General features: G+C 45.9%; 1 protein-coding gene across 3 annotated transcripts; it reads right to left on the bottom strand.

Annotated features, from left to right (window-relative positions):
* Window positions 1-947: 947 nt before the first annotated feature.
* Window positions 948-20,453, bottom strand: LOC140076245 (uncharacterized). Of its 3 annotated transcripts, none has more exons than XM_072122771.1 (11): window positions 20,339-20,453; window positions 16,790-17,093; window positions 15,787-16,059; window positions 15,399-15,449; window positions 15,276-15,311; window positions 12,219-12,260; window positions 11,561-11,577; window positions 7,850-7,900; window positions 7,712-7,738; window positions 6,426-6,452; window positions 948-2,631 (listed from the first exon to the last, which is right to left on the bottom strand). In XM_072122771.1, exons 2-11 carry the CDS (start codon window positions 17,073-17,075, stop codon window positions 2,554-2,556), a joined length of 888 nt encoding a protein of 295 aa, XP_071978872.1. In that variant the 5' UTR covers window positions 17,076-17,093; window positions 20,339-20,453; the 3' UTR covers window positions 948-2,553. The 3 variants fall into 3 exon arrangements, with proteins under 3 accessions (XP_071978872.1, XP_071978873.1, XP_071978874.1); XM_072122772.1 differs by having other exon boundaries at window positions 12,219-12,257; XM_072122773.1 differs by lacking the exon at window positions 12,219-12,260.
* Window positions 20,454-22,622: the final 2,169 nt, after the last annotated feature.

The raw sequence follows: 22,622 nt of genomic DNA, 5'->3' as shown, positions 1-22,622 counted from the left end.
TGCAGGATGTGTACTATGTGCAGGGGGTGTACTATGTGCAGGGTGTGTACTATGTGCAGGGTGTGTACTATATGCAGGGTGCGTACTATGTGCAGGGTGTGTACTATGTGCAGGGTGTGTACTATGTGCAGGGTGTACTATGTGCAGGGTGTACTATGTGCAGGGGGTGTACTATGTGCAGGGGGTGTACTATGTGCAGTGTGTACTATGTGCAGTGTGTACTATGTGCAGTATCCTGTGTATTGTGTACTATGTGCTGTGTGTAGTATGTGCAGGTTGTGTACTATGTGCAGTGTGTACTATGTGCAGTGTCCTGTGTATTGTGTACTATGTGCTGTGTGTACTATGTGCAGGATGTGTACTATGTGCAGGGTGTCCTGTGTACTATGTACATGGTGTGTACTGTGTGCAGTGTGTACTATGTGCAGTGTGTACTATGTGCAGTGTGTACTATGTGCAGGGTGTGTACTATGTGCAGGATGTGTACTATGTGCAGCATGTACTATGTGCAGGGTGTACTATGTGCAGGGTATACTATGTGCAGGGGGTGTACTATGTGCAGGGTGTGTACTATGCGCAGGGGGTGTACTATGTGCAGGGGGTGTACTATGTGCAGGGGGTGTACTATGTGCAGTGTGTGTACTATGTGCTGGGGGTGTACTATGTGCAGGATGTAGTGTGCAGGGGGCACCAGATTCAGGATTATTTATGACAACTTTCTTTGGTGCACCTTAAACATGGTGCGTGTAACACACTTCTGTCGCACTTTGCATTATAAATGTGGCGGCAATTTCAATAACTAAATTTGTGTTGCATGAAGAATAGTGCAGCTACGCTAAATGTAGCGCGGACATTTCTTATATACAGGCACAAGCAGTTTGCAAATGGCCCTTTGTAAATGATCCCCATTGTGTATGAACAGACATTGGGGCCGTTCGTAACCAGAATGAGTTTTATTGTACACAAACAAAGATAATAATGGCCAATAACATGAAGCCGGATGACGCCTCACACAGTCAATCACAGAAAGAATCTAACTACAAAGAACCAACAATGAAAAATGCAACTACACGAATCATAATCATCTGCACAATAACAACACGTCCACCACACAGTGACACAAGATCAACGACCTCACTGCAATGGTCTTCTGCTTCCTGTAATCACGCCTCATGGTGGCTTCTTGCTTATTATGATGAGGTCCCCAACAGCTCTTGATGACGACCACCTGACACATGATAACCCTTGGTCTTTGAGTCCTAGGTCTTGATGGCACTTGATGATTATTATCACCAAAATGATGATACCCGGCCTCCACCCATCCCTAAAGATAATGACAATTAGCATCTCATCAGGACGATCAACTGTTGTGAACCCCTAGTTATAATGAGGTTTAGATGTTGAGCCCATAGATATGATGATGAGCAACAGGGCAGATGATGAACCCATGGAGATGATGATGAGCTCATGTTGATGATTGTGAATCCATGGAAATGATGATGAACCCATGGTGATGATGATGAACTCATGGTGAAGAACCCATAGTGATGATGATGAATCCATGGAAATGATGATGAACCCATGGTGATGATGATGAACTCATGGTGAAGAACCCATAGTGATGATGATGAATCCATGGAAATGATGATGAACCCATGGTGATGATGATGAACTCATGGTGAAGAACCCATAGTGATGATGATGAATCCATGGAGATGATGATGAACCCATACTGATGATGATGAGCTCATGGTGATGATGATGAACCTATGGTGATGATGATGAGCTCATGGAGACGATGATGAACCTATGGTGATGATGATGAGCTCATGGAGACGATGATGAACCCATGGTGATGATGATGAGCTCATGGTGATGATGATGAGCTCATGGTGATGATTATGAATCCATGAAAATGATGATGAACCCATGGTGATGATGATGAACCCATGGTGATGACGATAAACTCATGGTGAAGAACCCATAGTGATGATGATGAATCCATGGAGATGATGATGAACCCATACTGATGATGATGAGCTCATGGTGGTGATGATGATGAGCTCATGGAGACGATGATGAACCCCTGGTGATGATGATGAGCTCATGGAGACGATGATGAACCCATGGTGATGATGATGAGCTCATGGAGACGATGATGAACCCATGGTGATGATGATGAACCCATGAAGATGATGATGAACTCATGGTGATGATGATGAGCTCATGCTGATGATGATGAGGTCATGGAGACGATGATGAGCTCATGGAGAGGATGATGAACCCATGGAGATGATTATGAACCAATGGTGATTATGATGAGCTCATGGAGATGATGATGAGCTCATGGAGAGGATGATGAACCCATGGTGATGATGATGGGCTCATGGAGAGGATGATGAACCCATGGTGATGATGATGAACCCATGGAGATGATTATGAACCAATGGTGATGATGATGAGCTCATGGAGACGATGATGAGCTCATGGTCACGATGATGGTTATGATACTGAGCTCTCGGTCTTAGTCAGATCCCATAGATGACGTCTTTCTCACAAAGTAACACAAAGGACGATTATCAACACGATGACAAGCAAGGCGATGACACCACCAATGATTCCAAACACCATCTACGGGACAGAGGATTATTAATAACACACGGCACCTGCTGCTGGTTTCATACTCACATTGTCTATTTAATGATTTTCTGTGATTGGCCGCAGCGCCTCTTCCCTCAGCAACAAATTTATGGAGTTACCTACAGTAGTGACCATGGCTGAGGCCGGCACATGTCTCATGGCGACAGGTGATTGTACAGCAGCTCAGGTGGCAGCATTCGTGGTGCCTTGTATGTATTATGACACCATTCCCCAAATAAAACAAGTCTAAAACGTGAGCCTTGAAGTGGACGAGTCATTAACCATTCCCTAACCATAGGAGGGGGAACATATCATGAATGAAACATCCCCTTTAACAAAGATTGCGCCAAGATTTACAACCTAATTAAGCCAAAAAAAAAAAAATTGTGTCCAGCCAAAATTTGGTGAAAGATTGAAGCATTGGTTTATTCAAAGAACACAACGGCGCCATTATTGATTCTGACGCGTTTCACATCGGAACGGCTCTCAGCTCTTGTATATACTGCAATACAGAGAAATTGCAGTATATAGTATGAACAATCAGATCCCATAGGGTTAAAGTACCCTGGAGGGACTGAAATAATAGTAAAACAATATTTAAAAAAAATTAAAAAAGTAAAAGTTTTAATCACGCGCCTTTCCCTAGATCACATATTATAAACCGTATAATGTATGTGTATTTGAATAAAAAATGATTGAACATGGACCCATAAATGAATCCGCCAGCGCGTACCACATAATATATCACCTTACACAGGTCTGACACCAACGTGTGAGAAAGTTAGTGGCCTCAGAATTTGGCAAAAAGGAAAAGATTTTTTTGCACAAAAAATGTAAAAATTGTTTTTAAATCCACTGAAACCTAATAAAACCCATATTATATATCATTTCCTATGCGATTGTATCGATCCAAAAAATAAAGAGGAGGCGACATCTGGGGCGCAGAACGGAAGCTGGAAAACCAGAGCCACAAGAAAACGCCACCAATGTGTTTTCTGTCCATTTCCCTGCACTGGGAAGTGTTTTCCAGGACATTGCAGGGAATATTAGATGGTGCCAATAAAAAGCGCAACCTGTCCAGCAGATAACGAGCCCCAACGCATCTCTAAAAACGCCGAAATAAAAAAGTTATCGCTTCTGGAAGGAGGGGAGTAAAAAACAGAAACACGAAAAACGAAAAAGAGCCGAATCCTAAGAGGGAAAACCAAAAAAGAGTCTGCTCCAGCGCGGAATAGGAGAAAGGTAAAAACAAAATGTCTCTAATCCTTGTTAAAACTTCATGTGCACATGAAAAATGCAGAAAAAAATGCATTTTGGAAAAAACCGGAGCGAGCATTTTTTGTTTTTTCCTGGATATCTGGGAGCCGCCCAAACTTCTTTCACCTCCGCGCTGAGGAAAACCGGACTGACTGAGAGGCCTTGGATGACACAGAGACCTGTGGGGGTTCAGAAAGATCTTTGGGAGATGTTACGTAGGACGCAGCGAACCACGTCTGCGTCTTATTTGTCGTTACATCAGTGAATCCTCCTGTTGCGGGTCCCGGGAGAGGGGGGGATTGGGTAAAAGCCCCCGGTGCCAGTGACACGTCCTGGATGCCGGAAACATGGACTACATCCCAGATACTATGAGGATTATTTATTAGGACTTCTAAGTGGATTTATATCTAGATATTTACGTAAATAACAAATCTGAGACACAAGGTCCCTAATTACCTCCCTCAGGGGTAAGAACGTTCATTATCTCCCAGATAATTGCCCCGGAGTCTCTGATGACCCCGGTGTCCCAGGAGTAGATGTTGTAGGCGCTCATGATTCCCCGAATACTACGGAGCGCGGTTACTAAGGCCCCGGCGCCAGTTTTCTGTCTAGTGTAAACTCCTCGCACATGTATATAACGCGAGCCGGTGTCACATATGTGTCATGTGACCCTTTTGGATGGTGTCTCCATAATTCTTCACGCAACACAAATTTCGTCACTGAAAAAGTCGAACCGTGCGCCACATTTATCATGAAGATTCCGGCTGATGCTGTTTGTGCTCCTGTAAGTGTGGTGTAAAGGATGGTAATGGCTCTTTTACTAATGTTTTCTAGGGAGAGGAATGGACAAAACCCTTTGGGGATCATTTACTAAGGGCCCGAATCGCATTTTTACAGCGATTTAACCGTATTTTTTCCGTTTTGCGCAGATTTTCCCTGAATTGCCCCGGGATTTTGGCGCATGCGATCAGATTGTGGCGCATCGGCGCCGGCATGCGCACGACGGAAATCGAGGGGCGTGGCTGTACGAAAACCCGACGGATTTGGAAAACCCACCGTATTTAAAAAGAAAATGTGTCGCTGCACCCGGCCCGGCTTGGTGAAGTTCAGTGCATTCCGATGCCAGCGCAGCAGCGCCACCTGGTGGATGTCGGAGGAACTGCTTAAGTGAATCGCCGGAAGACCCGAATCCTCCACACAGAACGCATCGCTGGATCACGAATGGACCGGGTAAGTAAATCTTCCCCTTTGTGTCTTCAGTGCGAGGAGTGATTGGTAATTATCCTGCGCTCATGTGTAGAGCCCGCGCTGCGTCACCCACACACTACAAGGGGACAATCCAAAAGAAACCCCAGGAACATTGTACAGAGGGGAGTCTGATCCCGCTTCATATCATTAGGCTTCCTGAGAGTCAGGCTTGATGTATAGGGAGCTGCCTAAAACGGAGTCAAGAGGCAATGGGGCAGATTTAGTTACCTGCTCCATTCGCGATCCAGCGGCGGGTTCTCCGACGAGGATTTGGGTCTTCCGGCGATTCACTAAGGTCGTGCGCCCGATGTCCACCAGGTGTCGCTGCTGCTCTGAAGTCCGTCAGAGTTCACTGGAGTTCACCATCCATTGCTGGGTGCAGGTAAGTGCGTGTCAAGCAACACCTTTTTTTTTTTTTAAAATACAGCGGTTTATCCCCCGATTTACATCACATGCATGCTGACAACGATGCGCCACAATCCAATCGCGTGCGCCAAAAGCCCGGGGCAATTCGGCGCAAAACGGTAATATTAGGGAAACCTGACAGAAAAACGCGGTTAGGGCCCTTAGTAAATGACCCCCAATGTTTTCTTTATCTCATCCTGGAAATGTATTTGCAGATTTCCCGGAGATAATGCGGTGACCCCGGGGCCATTATGTTCCGAGCCCCTGAGGGAGATAATTCGGGACCTTGTGTCTCAGCTTTGTTATTCTCGTTTCATTTGCTTTTTTCCATCCCCAATGCTTTGTGTCCCAGATCCGTGTGTTGGGATCTCACATCGCTTAGATTTTCACGGATGCGGATCATGGAAGGCGATAGAAGTCTATGTTCCCGCAAAAAGTATAACATCCATGGTTTTTTTACTGATGAGGCTGAAAAACCAGGCGTAATGTTTTCCAAGTGATGTCACACACTCAGTTATTTTCGCCGACACAGAGACAAAAGGTAAGGAAAAAATACAAAACGGAAGAAAAACTGAGACAAAACGGAAGAAAAAAGGAGAGAAAACGGAAGAAAAAAGGAGACAAAACGTGACGGATGCGTTACTGAAGCGGAGCGCCGATGTGACATAGCCCTGACTTCAGATATCCTGCTGTGTCCGGCCCGATGAATACGCAAAAGATTTTTCTTGGAATGTTACAGTGACCTCGGCTCAGGAGTCTCCGCCATGCTGAGAGCCATGACTGGTGCGGGGGCTATACACACACATAGGCCCCCAGAGAGACCACAATACACAGACAGAGGACCACCTGCAGGCTCCACGAGGGGGAGATCTTACCTTGTCCCTTCTCTTCTTTCTTTTGGCCTTTAAAAGACAAAACAACAGAAAATCTTTCTGAATAAGGAGAAGAGAAATGGAGAATTGCAAAACAAACACTCCCCCCCCCCTCAAACACAGGCACAGTATGACCCCTGAGATACCGACCCCTGAGATACCGACCCCTGAGATACCGACCCCTGAGATACCGACCCCTGAGATACCGACCCCTGAGATACTGACCTCTGAGGTACCAACCCCTGAGATACCGACCCCTGAGATACTGACCCCTGAGATACCGACCCCTGAGATACCGACCCCTGAGATACCGACCCCTGAGATACGACCCCTGAGATATCGACCCCTAAGATACTGACCCCTGAGATACCGACCCCTGAGATACTGACCTCTGAGGTACCAACCCCTGAGATACCGACCCCTGAGATACCGACCCCTGAGATACCGACCTCTGAGGTACCGACCTCTGAGGTACCGACCCCTGAGGTACCGACCCCTGAGGTACCGACCCCTGAGATACCGGCCCCTGAGATACCGACCCCTGAGATACCGACCCCTGAGATACCGACTCCTGAGATATGACCCCTGAGATACCGACCCCTAAGATACCGACCCCTGAGATACCGACCCCTGAGATACCGACCCCTGAGATACCGACCCCTGAGATACCGACCTCTGAGATACTGACCTCTGAGGTACCAACCCCTGAGATACCGACCCCTGAGATACCGACCCCTGAGATACTGACCCCTGAGATACCGACCTCTGAGATACTGACCCCCTGTTATACTGACCCCTGAGATACTGACCCCCTGTGATACCGACCCCTGAGATACCGACCCCTGAGATACCGACCCCTGAGATACCGACCCCTGAGATACTGACCCCTGAGATACCGACCTCTGAGATACTGACCCCCTGTTATACTGACCCCTGAGATACTGACCCCCTGTGATACCGACCCCTGAGATACCGACCCCTGAGATACCGACCCCTGAGAAACGACCCCTGTGATACCGACCCCTGAGATACCGACCCCTGAGATACCGACCTCTGAGATACCGACCCCTGAGATATCAACCCCTGAGATATCAACCCCTGAGATAATGACCCCTGTGATGCTGGACCCTAAAATACTGGTCCTTGTGTTACTGACCCCTGTGATAATGACCCCTGTGATCCTGGACCCAAAGATACTGGTCCTTGTGTTACTGACCTCTAGATGTCTGGATAAATATAATTATACTAATCCCTTTCATGGTCTGGGGAAGATGAGACATAGAACTTACCTCGTCATTGATGTTGTCAATTGGTATCTGCAATAGAAAGACATTAATGAGTAATTTCCAGACAATCAATAAGAAGCTCGGTCCATCTGTTCCCCTTGCCGGATGTCCCCCCCCCTCCCCCCACAGTCCTGTACTCACCGGGGGTCTTTCCGGAGGATTGTTGACAGTATCGCTATGGAGAGGAGTTCTCTATAGGAAAAGACAAAAGGAGTTTTCAATAAACTTATTCACATTATATAATCAGGACCTGCGACCTCCATCCCAGGCTGCACATTGCCGGCCTTGAGGTCTATCACAAGGGGACTGCAAAGACCACTGCAGATCCCAAATTGGCAGATCATGAGGGATGACGGTGTATAAGACACATAATCAGACGTGATCCAACCCACTCAATCTGCACCAGATCACAGGCGGCATCTATGTAGCCCAGCGTAAGAGCTGGGGCAAAACCAGATACTACACAAGAGATCCACCAGAACCCAACCCAGTAACTCCACCAGATACTCTACAAGAGATGCACCAGAACCCAACCCAGTAACTCCACCAGATACTCTACAAGAGATGCACCAGAACCCAACCCAGTAACTCCATCAGATACTATTCAGGAGATGCACCAGAATGAAACCCAATAACTCCACCAGATACTACACAAGAGATGCACCAGAATCCCACCCAGTAACTCCACCAGATACTACACAAGAGATGCACCAGGACCCAACCCAGTAACTCCATCAGATACTATACAGGAGATGCACCAGGACCCAACCCAGTAACTCCACCAGATACTCTACAAGAGATGCACCAGAACCCAACCCAGTAAGTCCACCAGATACTACACAAGAGATGCACCAGAACCCAACCCAGTAACTCCATCAGATACTCTACAAGAGATGCACCAGAACCCAACCCAGTAACTCCATCAGATACTCTACAAGAGATGCACCAGAATCAAACCCAGTAACTCCATCAGATACTCTACAAGAGATGTACCAGAACCCAGCCCAGTAACTCCATCAGATACTATACAAGAGATGCACCAGAATCAAACCCAGTAACTCCATCAGATACTCTACAAGAGATGCACCAGAACCCAACCCAGTAACTCCATCAGATACTATACAAGAGATGCACCAGAATCAAACCCAGTAACTCCACCAGATACTCTACAAGAGATGCACCAGAACCCAACCTAGAAAGTCCAAAAGATACTCTACAAGATATGCACCAGAATCCAACCCAGTAACTCCACCAGACACTACACAAGAGATTCACCAGAACCCAACCCAGTAACTCCGTCAGATACTCTACAAGAGATGCACCAGAACCCAACCCAGTAACTCCACCAGATACTACACAAGAGATGCACAAGAACCCAACCTAGTAACTCCACCAGATACTACACAAGAGATCCACCAGAACCCAACCCAGTAACTCCACCAGATACTCTACAAGAGATGCACCAGAATCCAACCCAGTAACTCCATCAGATACTCTACAAGAGATGCACCAGAACCCACCCCAGTAAGTCCACCAGGTACTCTACAAGAGATGTACCAGAACCCAACCCAGTAACACCATCAGATACTATACAAGAGATGCACCAGAACCCAACCCAGTAACTCCACCAGATACTCTACAAGAGATGCACCAGAACCCACCCCAGTAAGTCCACCAGATACTCTACAAGAGATGCACCAGAATCAAACCCAGTAACTCCATCAGATACTCTACAAGAGATGTACCAGAACCCAGCCCAGTAACTCCATCAGATACTATACAAGAGATGCACCAGAATCAAACCCAGTAACTCCATCAGATACTCTACAAGAGATGCACCAGAACCCAACCCAGTAACTCCATCAGATACTATACAAGAGATGCACCAGAATCAAACCCAGTAACTCCACCAGATACTCTACAAGAGATGCACCAGAACCCAACCTAGAAAGTCCAAAAGATACTCTACAAGATATGCACCAGAATCCAACCCAGTAACTCCACCAGACACTACACAAGAGATTCACCAGAACCCAACCCAGTAAATCCATCAGATACTCTACAAGAGATGCACCAGAACCCAACCCAGTAACTCCACCAGATACTACACAAGAGATGCACAAGAACCCAACCTAGTAACTCCACCAGATACTACACAAGAGATCCACCAGAACCCAACCCAGTAACTCCTTCAGATACTCTACAAGAGATGCACCAGAACCCAACCCAGTAACTCCACCAGATACTACACAAGAGATGCACAAGAACCCAACCTAGTAACTCCACCAGATACTACACAAGAGATGCACCAGAATCCAACCCAGTAACTCCACCAGATACTACACAAGAGATGCACAAGAACCCAACCTAGTAACTCCACCAGATACTCTACAAGAGATGTACCAGAATCCAACCCAGTAACTCCACCAGATACTCTACAAGAGATGCACCAGAATCCAACCCAGTAACTCCATCAGATACTCTACAAGAGATGCACCAGAACCCACCCCAGTAAGTCCACCAGGTACTCTACAAGAGATGTACCAGAACCCAACCCAGTAACACCATCAGATACTATACAAGAGATGCACCAGAACCCAACCCAGTAACTCCACCAGATACTCTACAAGAGATGCACCAGAACCCACCCCAGTAAGTCCACCAGATACTCTACAAGAGATGCACCAGAACCCACCCCAGTAAGTCCATCAGATACTATACAGGAGATGCACCAGGACCCAACCCAGTAACTCCACCAGATACTTTACAAGAGATGTACCAGGACCCAACCCTGTAACTCCATCAGATACTACACAAGAGATGTACCAGAATCCAACCCAGTAACTCCACCAGATACTCTACAAGAGATGCACCAGAATCCAACCCAGTAACTCCATCAGATACTCTACAAGAGATGCACCAGAACCCACCCCAGTAAGTCCACCAGATACTCTACAAGAGATGCACCAGAACCCAACCCAGTAACTCCATCAGATACTATACAAGAGATGCACCAGAACCCAACCCGGTAACTCCACCAGATACTCTACAAGAGATGCACCAGAACCCACCCCAGTAAGTCCACCAGATACTCTACAAGAGATGCACCAGAACCCAATCCAGTAAGTCTACCAGATACTCTACAAGAGATGCACCAGAATCCAACCCAGTAACTCCACCAGATACTCTACAAGAGATGCACCAGAACCCAATCCAGTAAGTCCACCAGATACTCTACAAGAGATGCACCAGAACCCAACCCAGTAACTCCATCAGATACTCTACAAGAGATGCACCAGAACCCAACCCAGTAACTCCACCAGATACTCTACAAGAGATGAACCAGAACCCACCCCAGTAAGTCCACCAGATACTCTACAAGAGATGCACCAGAACCCAATCCAGTAAGTCTACCAGATACTCTACAAGAGATGCACCAGAATCCAACCCAGTAACTCCACCAGATACTCTACAAGAGATGCACCAGAACCCAATCCAGTAAGTCCACCAGATACTCTACAAGAGATGCACCAGAACCCAACCCAGTAACTCCATCAGATACTCTACAAGAGATGCACCAGAACCCAACCCAGTAACTCCATCAGATACTATACAGGAGATGCACCAGGACCCAACCCAGTAACTCCACCAGATACTTTACAAGAGATGTACCAGGACCCAACCCAGTAACTCCATCAGATACTACACAAGAGATGCACCAGTACTTGTACCAGTAACTCAGCCAGGTGCACCAGTACTTGTACCAGTAACTCTGCCAGGTGCACCAGTACTTGTATGTGTAAAGAGAATTATCACGGTTATTATTATCACCACAGACCCCGCGTCTCTCACCTCATCAATATTCAGACCTGGGAAAGAGAAAACATAGAGAGAAGTCACATATCATCTGCATGTCATCAGTTATTATCACTGCCTGTCACTAGATACAATTATCATGAGATACTGGAGATGGTCAGTGAGATGTTATTATTATGGACATGACGCGTTTCTCCTGTGGATGTGGAGGTGACATCACACCCATCATCCATGGCTGGCTACTAGGGAGCCGCTATCATCACATCATATTATTCCACGTGTTGTGTCATCGCAACATAATTACTAGGAACCTTTTATATCCAGAAGTTATTAGATCTTGACTTACGTATTAATATTTTCAGTTTTCTATAAGATCATAAAGTCAATACTGGATATTATTTATCTTCCTAGTTATTAATTAGATTGTTATTATTTTTGGTGATTACATTTCTATTATTTATAATTATTCTGATTATTTTCTTATTTTCATTGTGTAATATTATTATAGCCTAATAGATATTATTAGGGTTATTCAGTATTGTTACTATTGGGTATCTCGGGGGTGATTTTAGCCGTTACACTTTGGGGGTGACGTTATTTGGGGCCGGTGTGAGATGTTATTATCTTCTCCTCATCGTCTGACGCCCTCCATGTAGTTACATAGAAGTGACCCGTTAGGTTCCTATCTCCTCACCTGCACCAGGTAGGTTGTATGATCTGTAGCTTCCAGTATCTGCTGAAGAAATGAAAGTAAATATAATGAAAGCCAAGCCGAAGGACAATGCTGTCCCCTAACACTGAGTGCCCACCGGTCGTCTCCCCTGCAGAGACATCTCCATCATCTGCCTCCTGTACCTACCTCCATGTTTCATGTCCTCGACCTTCTGTACATTCCCTATTGGCTCGTCCCTTTCTTATATCACTATATGTCACGTCCTTTCCCTCAAATTCTCAGTCTCTGTGATATTTCGTTTCCCTCAATGTCTTCTCCCACTGTTGTTTCCATCTTTCGTCTTCCGTCCCTTTTGTCAATGTCCCTTCGATTCATGTCCCACGACCTCCAGAGCTGTAGAAAAATTCCTTGGACGCCCCCAATTTTTTAAAACAGAAAAACGTCTTTATTTATTCCATGTACAGCGGCAGCAGAATACGGATCTTATAGACCCGAGTGTTTCACACCAGTTCTCACAACTATTGGTCTTCTAAAAGGAAAAGAAACACTAAAGATTAAATAAAGCCACACGGCTGTAAAACTTGTTGAGACTCCGTGAGACTCGCTGAGACTTGGGGAACATATGTCAGATGCAAGGAAAAGAGGGAGAAGCGGATGTTTCAGATGTTTGAATACACAGGAGACGTCGGAGGTCTTAGAGTCACTGAAGCCATTGAAAGGGAAACACTGCAAAAAGAGGACCCAAAACTTGTGTAATATAGAGGCCTATGGGAGCCCCAGAAGAATGAAGAACCGCACTAACCTTCTGTATCTCTATTAATGTGCACAGCGACTGCTGTTGTTATAACGTGTGGATTTAGTAAACTGAATATTTTTACTAATATTCAACATATTTATGATTATTTACCAATCTGCTTCCTTTTCTAACTGCAGGAATAGATTCTTGTGTAGAGGACCCCCAGTGCCCTCGTTACATCTGTGTCAGTATAGTTAGTGATATTGAGCCCATCTGTGTATATAATATCCACCTGCAAATGCAATATTTAGGTTATTACACTTCTGTTATCGGGATGGGAGGTGCCGGGCGCATGCGTTTGCCGATGGATTGTTTTTCCCTCCTCCGTTTCCAGAATTTAAACTTTAATGTCTCTTTTCCTTTTAGACGACCCGGAGTAAGAACTTGTTCGAAACGCGCAAGTATTAAAATGGATTGAATAAAGAAGTTATTCTGCTTTAAAGAATTTGGCGAGTCTGAGGAGTTTTACCTCTCTTCACTAAGATCATCTGCAGGAGGCTTTGCCCGAACCCCTAGAGCACCGATCAGGACACCCGTGGTCCCAATGGTCACATACAACAAGTAACTGAGCCCCCAAACTGTCACCCCTGCCTGTTTACTGTTGCTGGACAGAGTCAAACTGCAGGGACCTGGGTGGGGCGCAGCAGCAGCAACCTAAGCCACAGTTCACACACACACAAAAACACAGATGAGAATCAACCCCTCCCAAGCCGCCTCCTGCAGACAGAAGATGCTGCTGACCTGGATATTACATGAAGACTATGGTTGGGATATTATAATCTCAATATATCAAAATATTCTGCCAGAAGAAGCCTCATTGATACCCTCTGGCTTGTTGACCAACTGGGCATTTTTCGATCTTAGGGGGCTCCGTTTTCTAGATTATCAAGCAATGCTGATACTATTCACCACAAAGCAGAGGGTATAGAGTAAGAATCTTTCCGCAAATTACTAGAGATGAGCGAGTATACTCGTCCGAGCTTGATGCTCGTTCGAGTATTAAGGTACTCGAAACGGCTCGTTGCTCGGACGAGTATTTCCCCTGCTCGAGATCGAGCATTTAATTAAAAAAACACAGTGAAGAACAATGAAGAATAGAATAAAAACAGTGAACACAGGATCATTTAAGTGAAAAACACAGTGAAAAACACAGTGAAGAATAGATTACAGATGTTCGGCAGATACGCGCGGAATGGTGCAAACAAAATAGTATGTGAAGAACACATTGAAGAACACGGTGAGCAGGACAGAGACACCGGGGAGCAGCACAGAGACACCGGGGAGCAGCACAGAGACACCGGGGAGCAGCACAGAGACATCGGGGAGCAGCACAGAGACACCGGGGAGCAGCACAGAGACACCTGGGCAGCGGCAGGCACGGAGACTTCGGGCAGCGGCAGGTACGGAGACATCGGGCAGCGGCAGGCACGGAGACACTGGGGCAGCGGCAGGCACGGAGACATCGGGCAGCGGCAGGCACGGAGACATCGGGCAGCGGCAGGCACGGAGACATCAGGCAGCGGCAGGCACGGAGACATCGGGCAGCGGCAGGCACGGAGACATCGGGCAGCGGCAGGCACGGAGACACTGGGGCAGTGGCAGGCACGGAGACACTGGGGCAGCGGCAGGCATGGAGACACTGGGGCAGCGGCACGCACGGAGGTACCGGGGCAGCCGCACGCACGGAGGCACCGGCACGCACGGAGGTACCGGGGCAGCCGCATGCACGGAGGCACCGGCACGCACGGAGGCACCGGGGCAGCGGCACGCACGGAGACATTGGGGTAGCGGCACAGAGACATCGGGTAGGGCAGAGAGACAGAGAGATCGGGGAGACTTCAGTGGAAGAAGAGGAGCAGATCCCGGGACAGCGTATCTCCCGACAAGTAAGCAGATGTGCCGAACATCTGCAATCTATTCTTCACTGTGTTCTTTACTGTGTTTTTCACTTAAATGATCCTGTGTTCACTGTGTTCACTGTTTTTATTCTATTCTTCACTGTTCTTCACATCTGCTAACTTGTCGGGAGATAATATACACGCGGAACAGTGAAGAATAGATTGCAGATGTTTGCATACATCTGCTAACCTATCAGAAGACATTCTTTTTCAGTTAATTAACACATTTTATTCCCGAACCATGGTCCCCTTGAAAAATGCTCGGGTCTCCCATTGACTTCAATGGGGCTCGTTATTCGAGACGAGCACTCGAGCATCGGGAAAAGTTTGTCTCGAATAACGAGCACCCGAGCATTTTAGTGCTCGCTCATCTCTACAAATTACCATTAGACTTGAAGCTGGAGGAGGTCTTTGATGTTCCTGAAATATAAAACATTCATCAATTCCTCGGTCTAATGTCTCTATCAGTGAGTCGGCTGCTTCTCTCCACTTCTCAAGGGGTTTTACCTTCAATTTTTGAGGATAGGAGTGAAGCCTCAGTGAAAGCGTCATATAAACCTTAAGAAAGAAAGGATATGAATTAGTTTTAAGATGTTTTCCGAGGATGGGTGGTCTTACTATAGAGGCCCTTCCATAACCAGCCCTGGGGAAACTGACTGATAAACTATGGACATTACTTATATACTGTACAATAATACAATAACATATCTACAACATTACAGCCCCGTGGGTGGACAAACCTCCACACTTCACAGGCTACATCCCAGGCCCGCCCATTGAGTCCCTCCGCTCCCTAGAGAAGATCTGCCCAAACGTGGTCAACCCCGAGACCAGAGCCAAGAGCAGCTCACCTCTCCCACAATCATGTATCCTCCTCCTGGGTTCCCTGTGTTACCTGCAGTGTAGGAGAGAGAATCCTTCATGATGTCCTTCAACACATGTAGTTTGTTCATGAGGGAGTTGTAGGCATCTTGCTGGTGTGAAGGAATAAGTGATGGACTAAATCTTGGGTCTCCACCAGTCAGGTTGTACGCTCCCTTCTCCATCTCACTGATGAGGATCACTTCTTGGGCGTATGTACCCAAATCTTGTTCTTCTCTAATCCTCATCTTGTTTGTGTCACTGCTGTCTTCCACATCGTCCACCAACACGACCACATTACTTTTCCCTAGGGAAGAGTATAAAGGTCCTCACCACTACCCAGAGTGGAGCAATGGATAACCTAAGGTGGGCGATGAGGATTCTCTGAAATGTTGTTCTGGTCCCAGCAAGGAATTATTACCCTGGTGGTAAGAAGGACCTGTCTCCTGCATCTCTTGTTCACATCATTGATTGTTCACTGAAGCCATTTGGACTTATGGACACTTATAAATTTTTCTCTTCTCTTCTTTCCAATCTGCCTTTTCACTCTTCAGTTTTTCCACAGACCAAAAATCTGAAGTGTGAAAAAGTCCATTGAAAAGAAAGTTCCGTAAGACGTCAAATCACTGGATCCAGTAAGAGAAAACCAATCTGTACCATAGGCCAAAATGGCTTCAGTCAAAAAACACTGATGTAAAAAGAAAGCCAGTGTGAATCCGCCCTTAGAGACAGTGCGGACAGTTTAACCCTTAACTGAAACATGATGTTGACCGGATCCTGGGACATTACAGGAGTCCTCTAATCATAGTTATTCCATGTCCGATGACAGATTCTTCTACTTTGTGCCACTTACTCTCCTAATCACTTACCATGTGCCACTTACCCTTTGGGTCCTCTGGGTGTCACAGTTCTGGCTGCAGTCTAAGGAGATTTGCTGCCTTTCAACTGGAGGTGTACTAGAGACTGGGACCACGGGGAAGTGACTGGAGCCATCTCCATCTGGAGAGCTGGAAATGGACAAGACGCTTCTCACTTACCCAAGTGACGTGACAGGTCCTCCAGTTCCTGATCATATAGTGAATCAGTCACGTTTGCAATATTTAGACGTCCCCTCTTCTTGGTGTGGTACAAGATGGCAAATGAGCTCTCCGACAGACCATCGATAAATGAGCTACTGGATTTATTGGATATATAGACGGGACGGACATCCATCACGAGTGTCTGAAACATTCCCCCCATCCTCAGCAGGTTAATCAACCACTTGTAATTGGTGTCTCCATCTCGTGAGAAGATCCTCACTACATGTCTTGGGGCTGAAGGCATCTTCTACTACTTCAGTTCCTGGAAAGATTTACCAGATTAGATGGAGATTTATTCCTGCAATCACTGCCTGTCATGTGATAAATACATCCCGACACACCGAAACCACCCATAAAAACAGGAGCGCCAACTTCATCACCAAGTATACCACTGACCATAAGATTATTAGAGAAATCCTCACTGAACATTGGCATATCCTACGAAAGGACCCCCATATCACCAATACCCTCCCGGCCAAGCCACAAATCACCTTCAGAAGAGCGCCCACGTTAAAAAACCTTCTAGCACCCTCCAAACTCCGTAAGAAGTCTGCCACCAAAACTACAACTAGCCTTTTCCCCGAACTAAAAGGGGCCTTCAAGTGTGGGGTGTCAAAATGTAAAATCTGCGATATCCTCCTACACAGATCCACTACCTTTACATCCAATACCACTAAAGAAACCTTCCCTATCAACTCATTCATCAATTGCAATTCTGATTTTGTTATATATCTCTTAGAATGTTCCTGCACCCTACAGTATGTGGGCAGGACATCCCAAACACTCAGGGAAGGCATGAATACCCACCGCAGCAAGGCCAAGGCGGGCTTTCTACTTCATAGTGTTTCTAGACACTGTCTCACTCACCACGATAGGGATTTCTGTAGCCTGTCTTTGATCCCCATCGAGAGAATCCCGAAGAACCATCCGAACAGATTGGATCAGTTGATTAAACGCGAAAACTTTTGGATTTTCAAGCTGAACACCCTGTCCCCCAACGGTCTCAACGAATCTCTGGAACGCGTCTGAAGACTACTCCCTCCAGGAAAGCTTATCATCTACACCAAGGATCCCTGCATCTACATACTGGACCCAGAGACTGGCCCATGATTTGTGCTTATGTACATCTCACGGCCATCATAGCCCAGTATATGTGTCATCGTTTTTTCTTCCATGTATCTATTCATTTATTTTGTTGTTCTATATTTATATTGTTCCACATGTTTCCCTTTTGTTATTGTTTTTAACTAACTTCCATCACAGTATTATGTTGTTTCAACATGAATTTTTAATATTACTTCTGTCCATAACTAATCTATTTTCCAACAAATCTATTTTCCAACAAATCATATGTTTTATGCTGTTACAACAATTTTTTACCATCTAAACATCAGCCATAATACATACATTGCATTTGCCTCTCTCTATGTACCTTCCACCCATATACTCTGCCACTGCCCCCCCATTCCCTTTCTATGTACCATGCTCATATCTACTCCCCCTACCCACCTACATCTCCCCGTTCCCCGCCCTCCACCTACTGCTATCTATTCAGGCTCTACTTCACAAATAGTACTGCGCATGCGCCAAAAATCGGGCGCTCCGCTCCGTGCATTTCGCCATTTTCGGGCGCCATTTTAAAAACCCGCCGTATTCCCCGCAATGCCATTGCATTACAGCGAGCAGCGCGCACCTCTCGCCGGACCACTGTAAGTACCGTTCCACATGGACCCCCATTCCCCTATTCTCCCTTTATCCCCTTCCCCACACCCCCACTTATCCTTACCATCCTTCACCACCTACAGTTATTCATCCGGACAGTAACCAGTGGCGCTGCCCCTATATCCTGCTCCATCACTCTGCAGGTACGTTTAACCCTTCGTTTCTACTTAGCCCCCCCCCCCTTCACCATTCCATTCATTGATTCCATATCCCCTATCCTATGCAGGATTGCAATACTTTTCATACAGTACTCCCCTAGCATTATATCCAGGTAAGCCCCGTTGTCTATACCTAAACATTCTACCTCTTTTCATTTATGACAGTCACACCTTCCTGATTTGTCTAGTATCATCACCATGTACTTTACCACTTGTGTATTATTATTATTATGCATTTTGCTGAATTTTATGTAATTTAAGAATTTCTGTACATATTCTTGATTTTCTGTACATATATTTTATCTATACGTACCATTGGAATTTTTTACATACTTATATTTATTTATTCTATTTATTTGTATCACCCCACCCCCCCACCCCCTATCTTGTTCGATGTTTTTTAGTGTAATATGCTTTTGGACCTGATGAAGAGGACAATACGTCCTTGAAACGCGTTGTCCGCCATTGAAAAAATAAACTTATTATATAAGAAAAACTCTCTACACTCTTTCGGAGTACACCTCTATATTACATTTTAGCTGTAGGGGCAGCGCGTACGTACCTACCTGTGTATTTCTTTAAACTTTTCTGTCTAATCGCTACCTACCAATGTGATAAAGATCAACATTTTCAGTTTCTTCTGAATTCTATGATATATATCCCGATCCCAATGCCCTTATGTTTTGAGCTATTTGCCCCCCTTGTATTGGGATGAGGGTTAGGATGGATGACTATTACATTGCTCTGTCTGTGGCTTCTACTGTGTATCAGGATTTTGTATTGTGAAAACAAAAAACATGCAAATGACCATTTCTCTATCGAGAAGACCATTACTGGTCATTGTAGAGCTAAGAGCCCATAGAGAGGGGACCCCCAGCCTCCTGGAGACTCTCTGCTCCTACAGATAACCATCAGTATATAGAAATTATTAATATTCTAAAGATCAGACAACTACATTACTGATGACCCCACAGAAGAGATCCTCACTCTATAGAAGAGACCATGACATTACTGACCAGTCTATTACCCTACAGAGAAGACCCTCGAGAAGAGACCATCACATTACTGACCAGTCTATGACCCTACAGAGAAGACCCTCGAGAAGAGACCATCACATTACTGATCCATCTATCATCCTATAAACTAGACCATCATTCTATAGAAAAAAACTAATGATGACTTTGTGGCCCTACTGTGAAGACCGTTATTGTACAGAGAAGACCTTCAATCTATAGATGAGACCATCACATTCCTGATAAGTCTCATCTTCTACACAAATGGCTGTTACTCTATTGCTTTACTCGTATGTCTGGAGTCCCACAGTTACTGCATTGATTGTACAGATCATAGGAGACGATAACGACACTGGAGACTCTCATCTGCAGAGATGAGACCCTCACTCATATATTGTTATATTGAAGACTCTACTCCTATGCATAAGACCATCACTGAAGAGGTGAGATGTTTAGGACAGGTCCTCTCTCTTCCCTACAAATGTCCCAGACCATTAATCTACAGATGAGACAATTCTCTGTAATTACTGCTGGTAACAGTGAAGGATCTTAGCCCCCAGCTGTCTGCGTGGACCCCCAAGAGCCCCCCGACCCTGCTGTGGTGTGTCCATTACCTGTGCATCCAGATCCCTGTACATCTGCAGACAGACCTCACTGCTCCGACCTTTACTCTCCCCCCACACGCCCCGGGCAACCAGGAAGACAGCGGTAATATTCTCATCCAGGGTGCGGAGATAACATGAGGAGAAGGTTGTGCTTTCTGTTGTGTTGGACTTTTCCTGTAATCTATGTAAATGTGCTCATGTGCTCAGCCATAAAAAGCTGAGTGTGAGACGTAGTAATAAAGATCCATCTGTGTGAGACCTGGGCACAATCATTTACTTAAAGGACAAGTCTATTCATTCTAGAGAAGTGGCTAAAATTCAAACATCCGCCACCCAATGTAACGGCAAGAGGAGAAGACCCGGGAGACTCAAGTAATGTAACAATAAGGTCATTGTTGAGTTTTTCCACCATGTGATGGAAGGGTGGATTTACCCATAATTCATTCCATTGCTTGTGGCCCCAGAGTGTAGAGGGCCCCATACAGTGGTGGATCTAGCCGGATGTAAAGTTATGGCAGAGGCGAGAGGAATAGACATTTGGATACGGAGAACCTCTAGCCATAGTTTATCTTTTGAACTGAAAATGACCAAATCTTCCTCGAGGGAAACTGATAGTAACACAAGAAGCTCCCAGACAGATAAATCTGAAGGATGAGGCTTTAGATGCAACCTCTGCATTACTGCACCCACTGCTCTGTATCAGCTCAGCAGAGGACATCAACATTGACCAATGGGTCTCTAAAGTTATAAAAGAGTTTATATGAAGAACAAGTGTCCCCACTAGAGATGAGCGAGCACTAAAATGCTCGGGTGCTCGTTATTCGAGACAAACTTTTCCCGATGCTCGAGTGCTCGTCTCGAATAACGAGCCCCATTGAAGTCAATGGGAGACTCGAACATTTTTCAAGGGGACCAAGGCTCTGCACAGGGAAGCTTGGCCAAACACCTGGGAACCTCAGAAAAGGATGGAAACACCACGGAAATGGACAGGAAACAGCAGGGGCAGCATGCATGGATGCCTCTGAGGCTGCTTAATCGCACCATTATGCCAAAATTATGGGCAACAGCATGGCCATGACAGAGTGACCGAATGAAGCTAGATAGCATCTAAAACATCCAATAATTGACCCTGACACTATAGGGGACGGCATGCAGAGGCAGCGGCGGCAGGCTAGAGAGTGTCATGGCGACATACCCTAAATGGACTCAGGTTTCACCAAAGGAGGTGAGCAAGAAGGTTGACGGTATATTTAGTCGATAACACAGCATGGTGGCGACATAGTGACCAAGTTCCATAACGTATCTGGTGAAACACCCGAAAAATGAGCCTGACACAGCTCTTTTGATAAGGGGACGACATGTGGAGGCAGCCATGGAGACGACTTCCATGATTAAGAGTGACAGTATGGGACATCCATATTGCGCTGCTATGATTACAACTTCAGGTCTCCAGCATGGCGGCGACAGATGCGCCGAGTTCCATTATGTATCTGGTGAAACACCTGAAAATTCTGCCTGACATAGCTCGTTTGATAAGGGGATGATGTGCTGCATATCCTCTCGTGCTCCAGCGTCTGGGGTATAGAGAGTTGAAATTGGAATTGAGAGACATTGGTGGACGCTGTGGAGGCAAAATGGACAGGAAACAGCAGGGGCAGCATGCATGGATGCCTCTGAGGCTGCCTAATCTTGGGATGGAGCTGGCGGTCCACTGCCAGGCGAGCTTTCGCCTGTCCAAGCCCCTGTCTCTAGGCTACTCCCCAAACAGCACTTCTAAGAACCTTTTGTATAAGATCAAGTGTAGTAGTTTGGGATATGGCAGGTGAGGGGAATGTAAACAGATGCGCAAGAAGCGCTGAAATAATATCGGCAAATGATAAAAGTTTGCCAGTATATTTTGTGGATTACACAGCAGGGTGGCGACAAAGTTAACAAGTTTGATGTGGAATCCATGAAAACAACCCAAAATTCTGCCTGACACAGCTTGTTTGATAAGGGGACCATGTATGGAGGCAGCTATATGGACGACTTTTGGAGGCAGCTATGGCGATGACGTGTGGAGGTAGCAATGGAGACAACGTGTGGAGCCAGCTAAAAAGACGACATGTGGAGGCTGCTATGAAGACAATTTAATTTGGATAGTGCCTGTATGTGGCAGTCCAAAAAAGTTTTCAAACCAGAGGAGCAGGTAGATGGTCCTCCAGAAAAATTAAATAGATTAAGTGCCTGGATGTGGCACTCCCAAAAATTGTTTAAAACAGAGGACCGGGTAGGTGGCCCTCCAGAAAAATTA

Source organism: Engystomops pustulosus, chromosome 8 (genome assembly GCF_040894005.1).
Source record: "Engystomops pustulosus chromosome 8, aEngPut4.maternal, whole genome shotgun sequence".
Taxonomy (NCBI): Eukaryota; Metazoa; Chordata; class Amphibia; order Anura; family Leptodactylidae; genus Engystomops; species Engystomops pustulosus.
The sequence above is the reverse complement of the archived record's forward strand: the minus strand, read 5'-3'. Positions and strand labels throughout refer to the sequence as shown.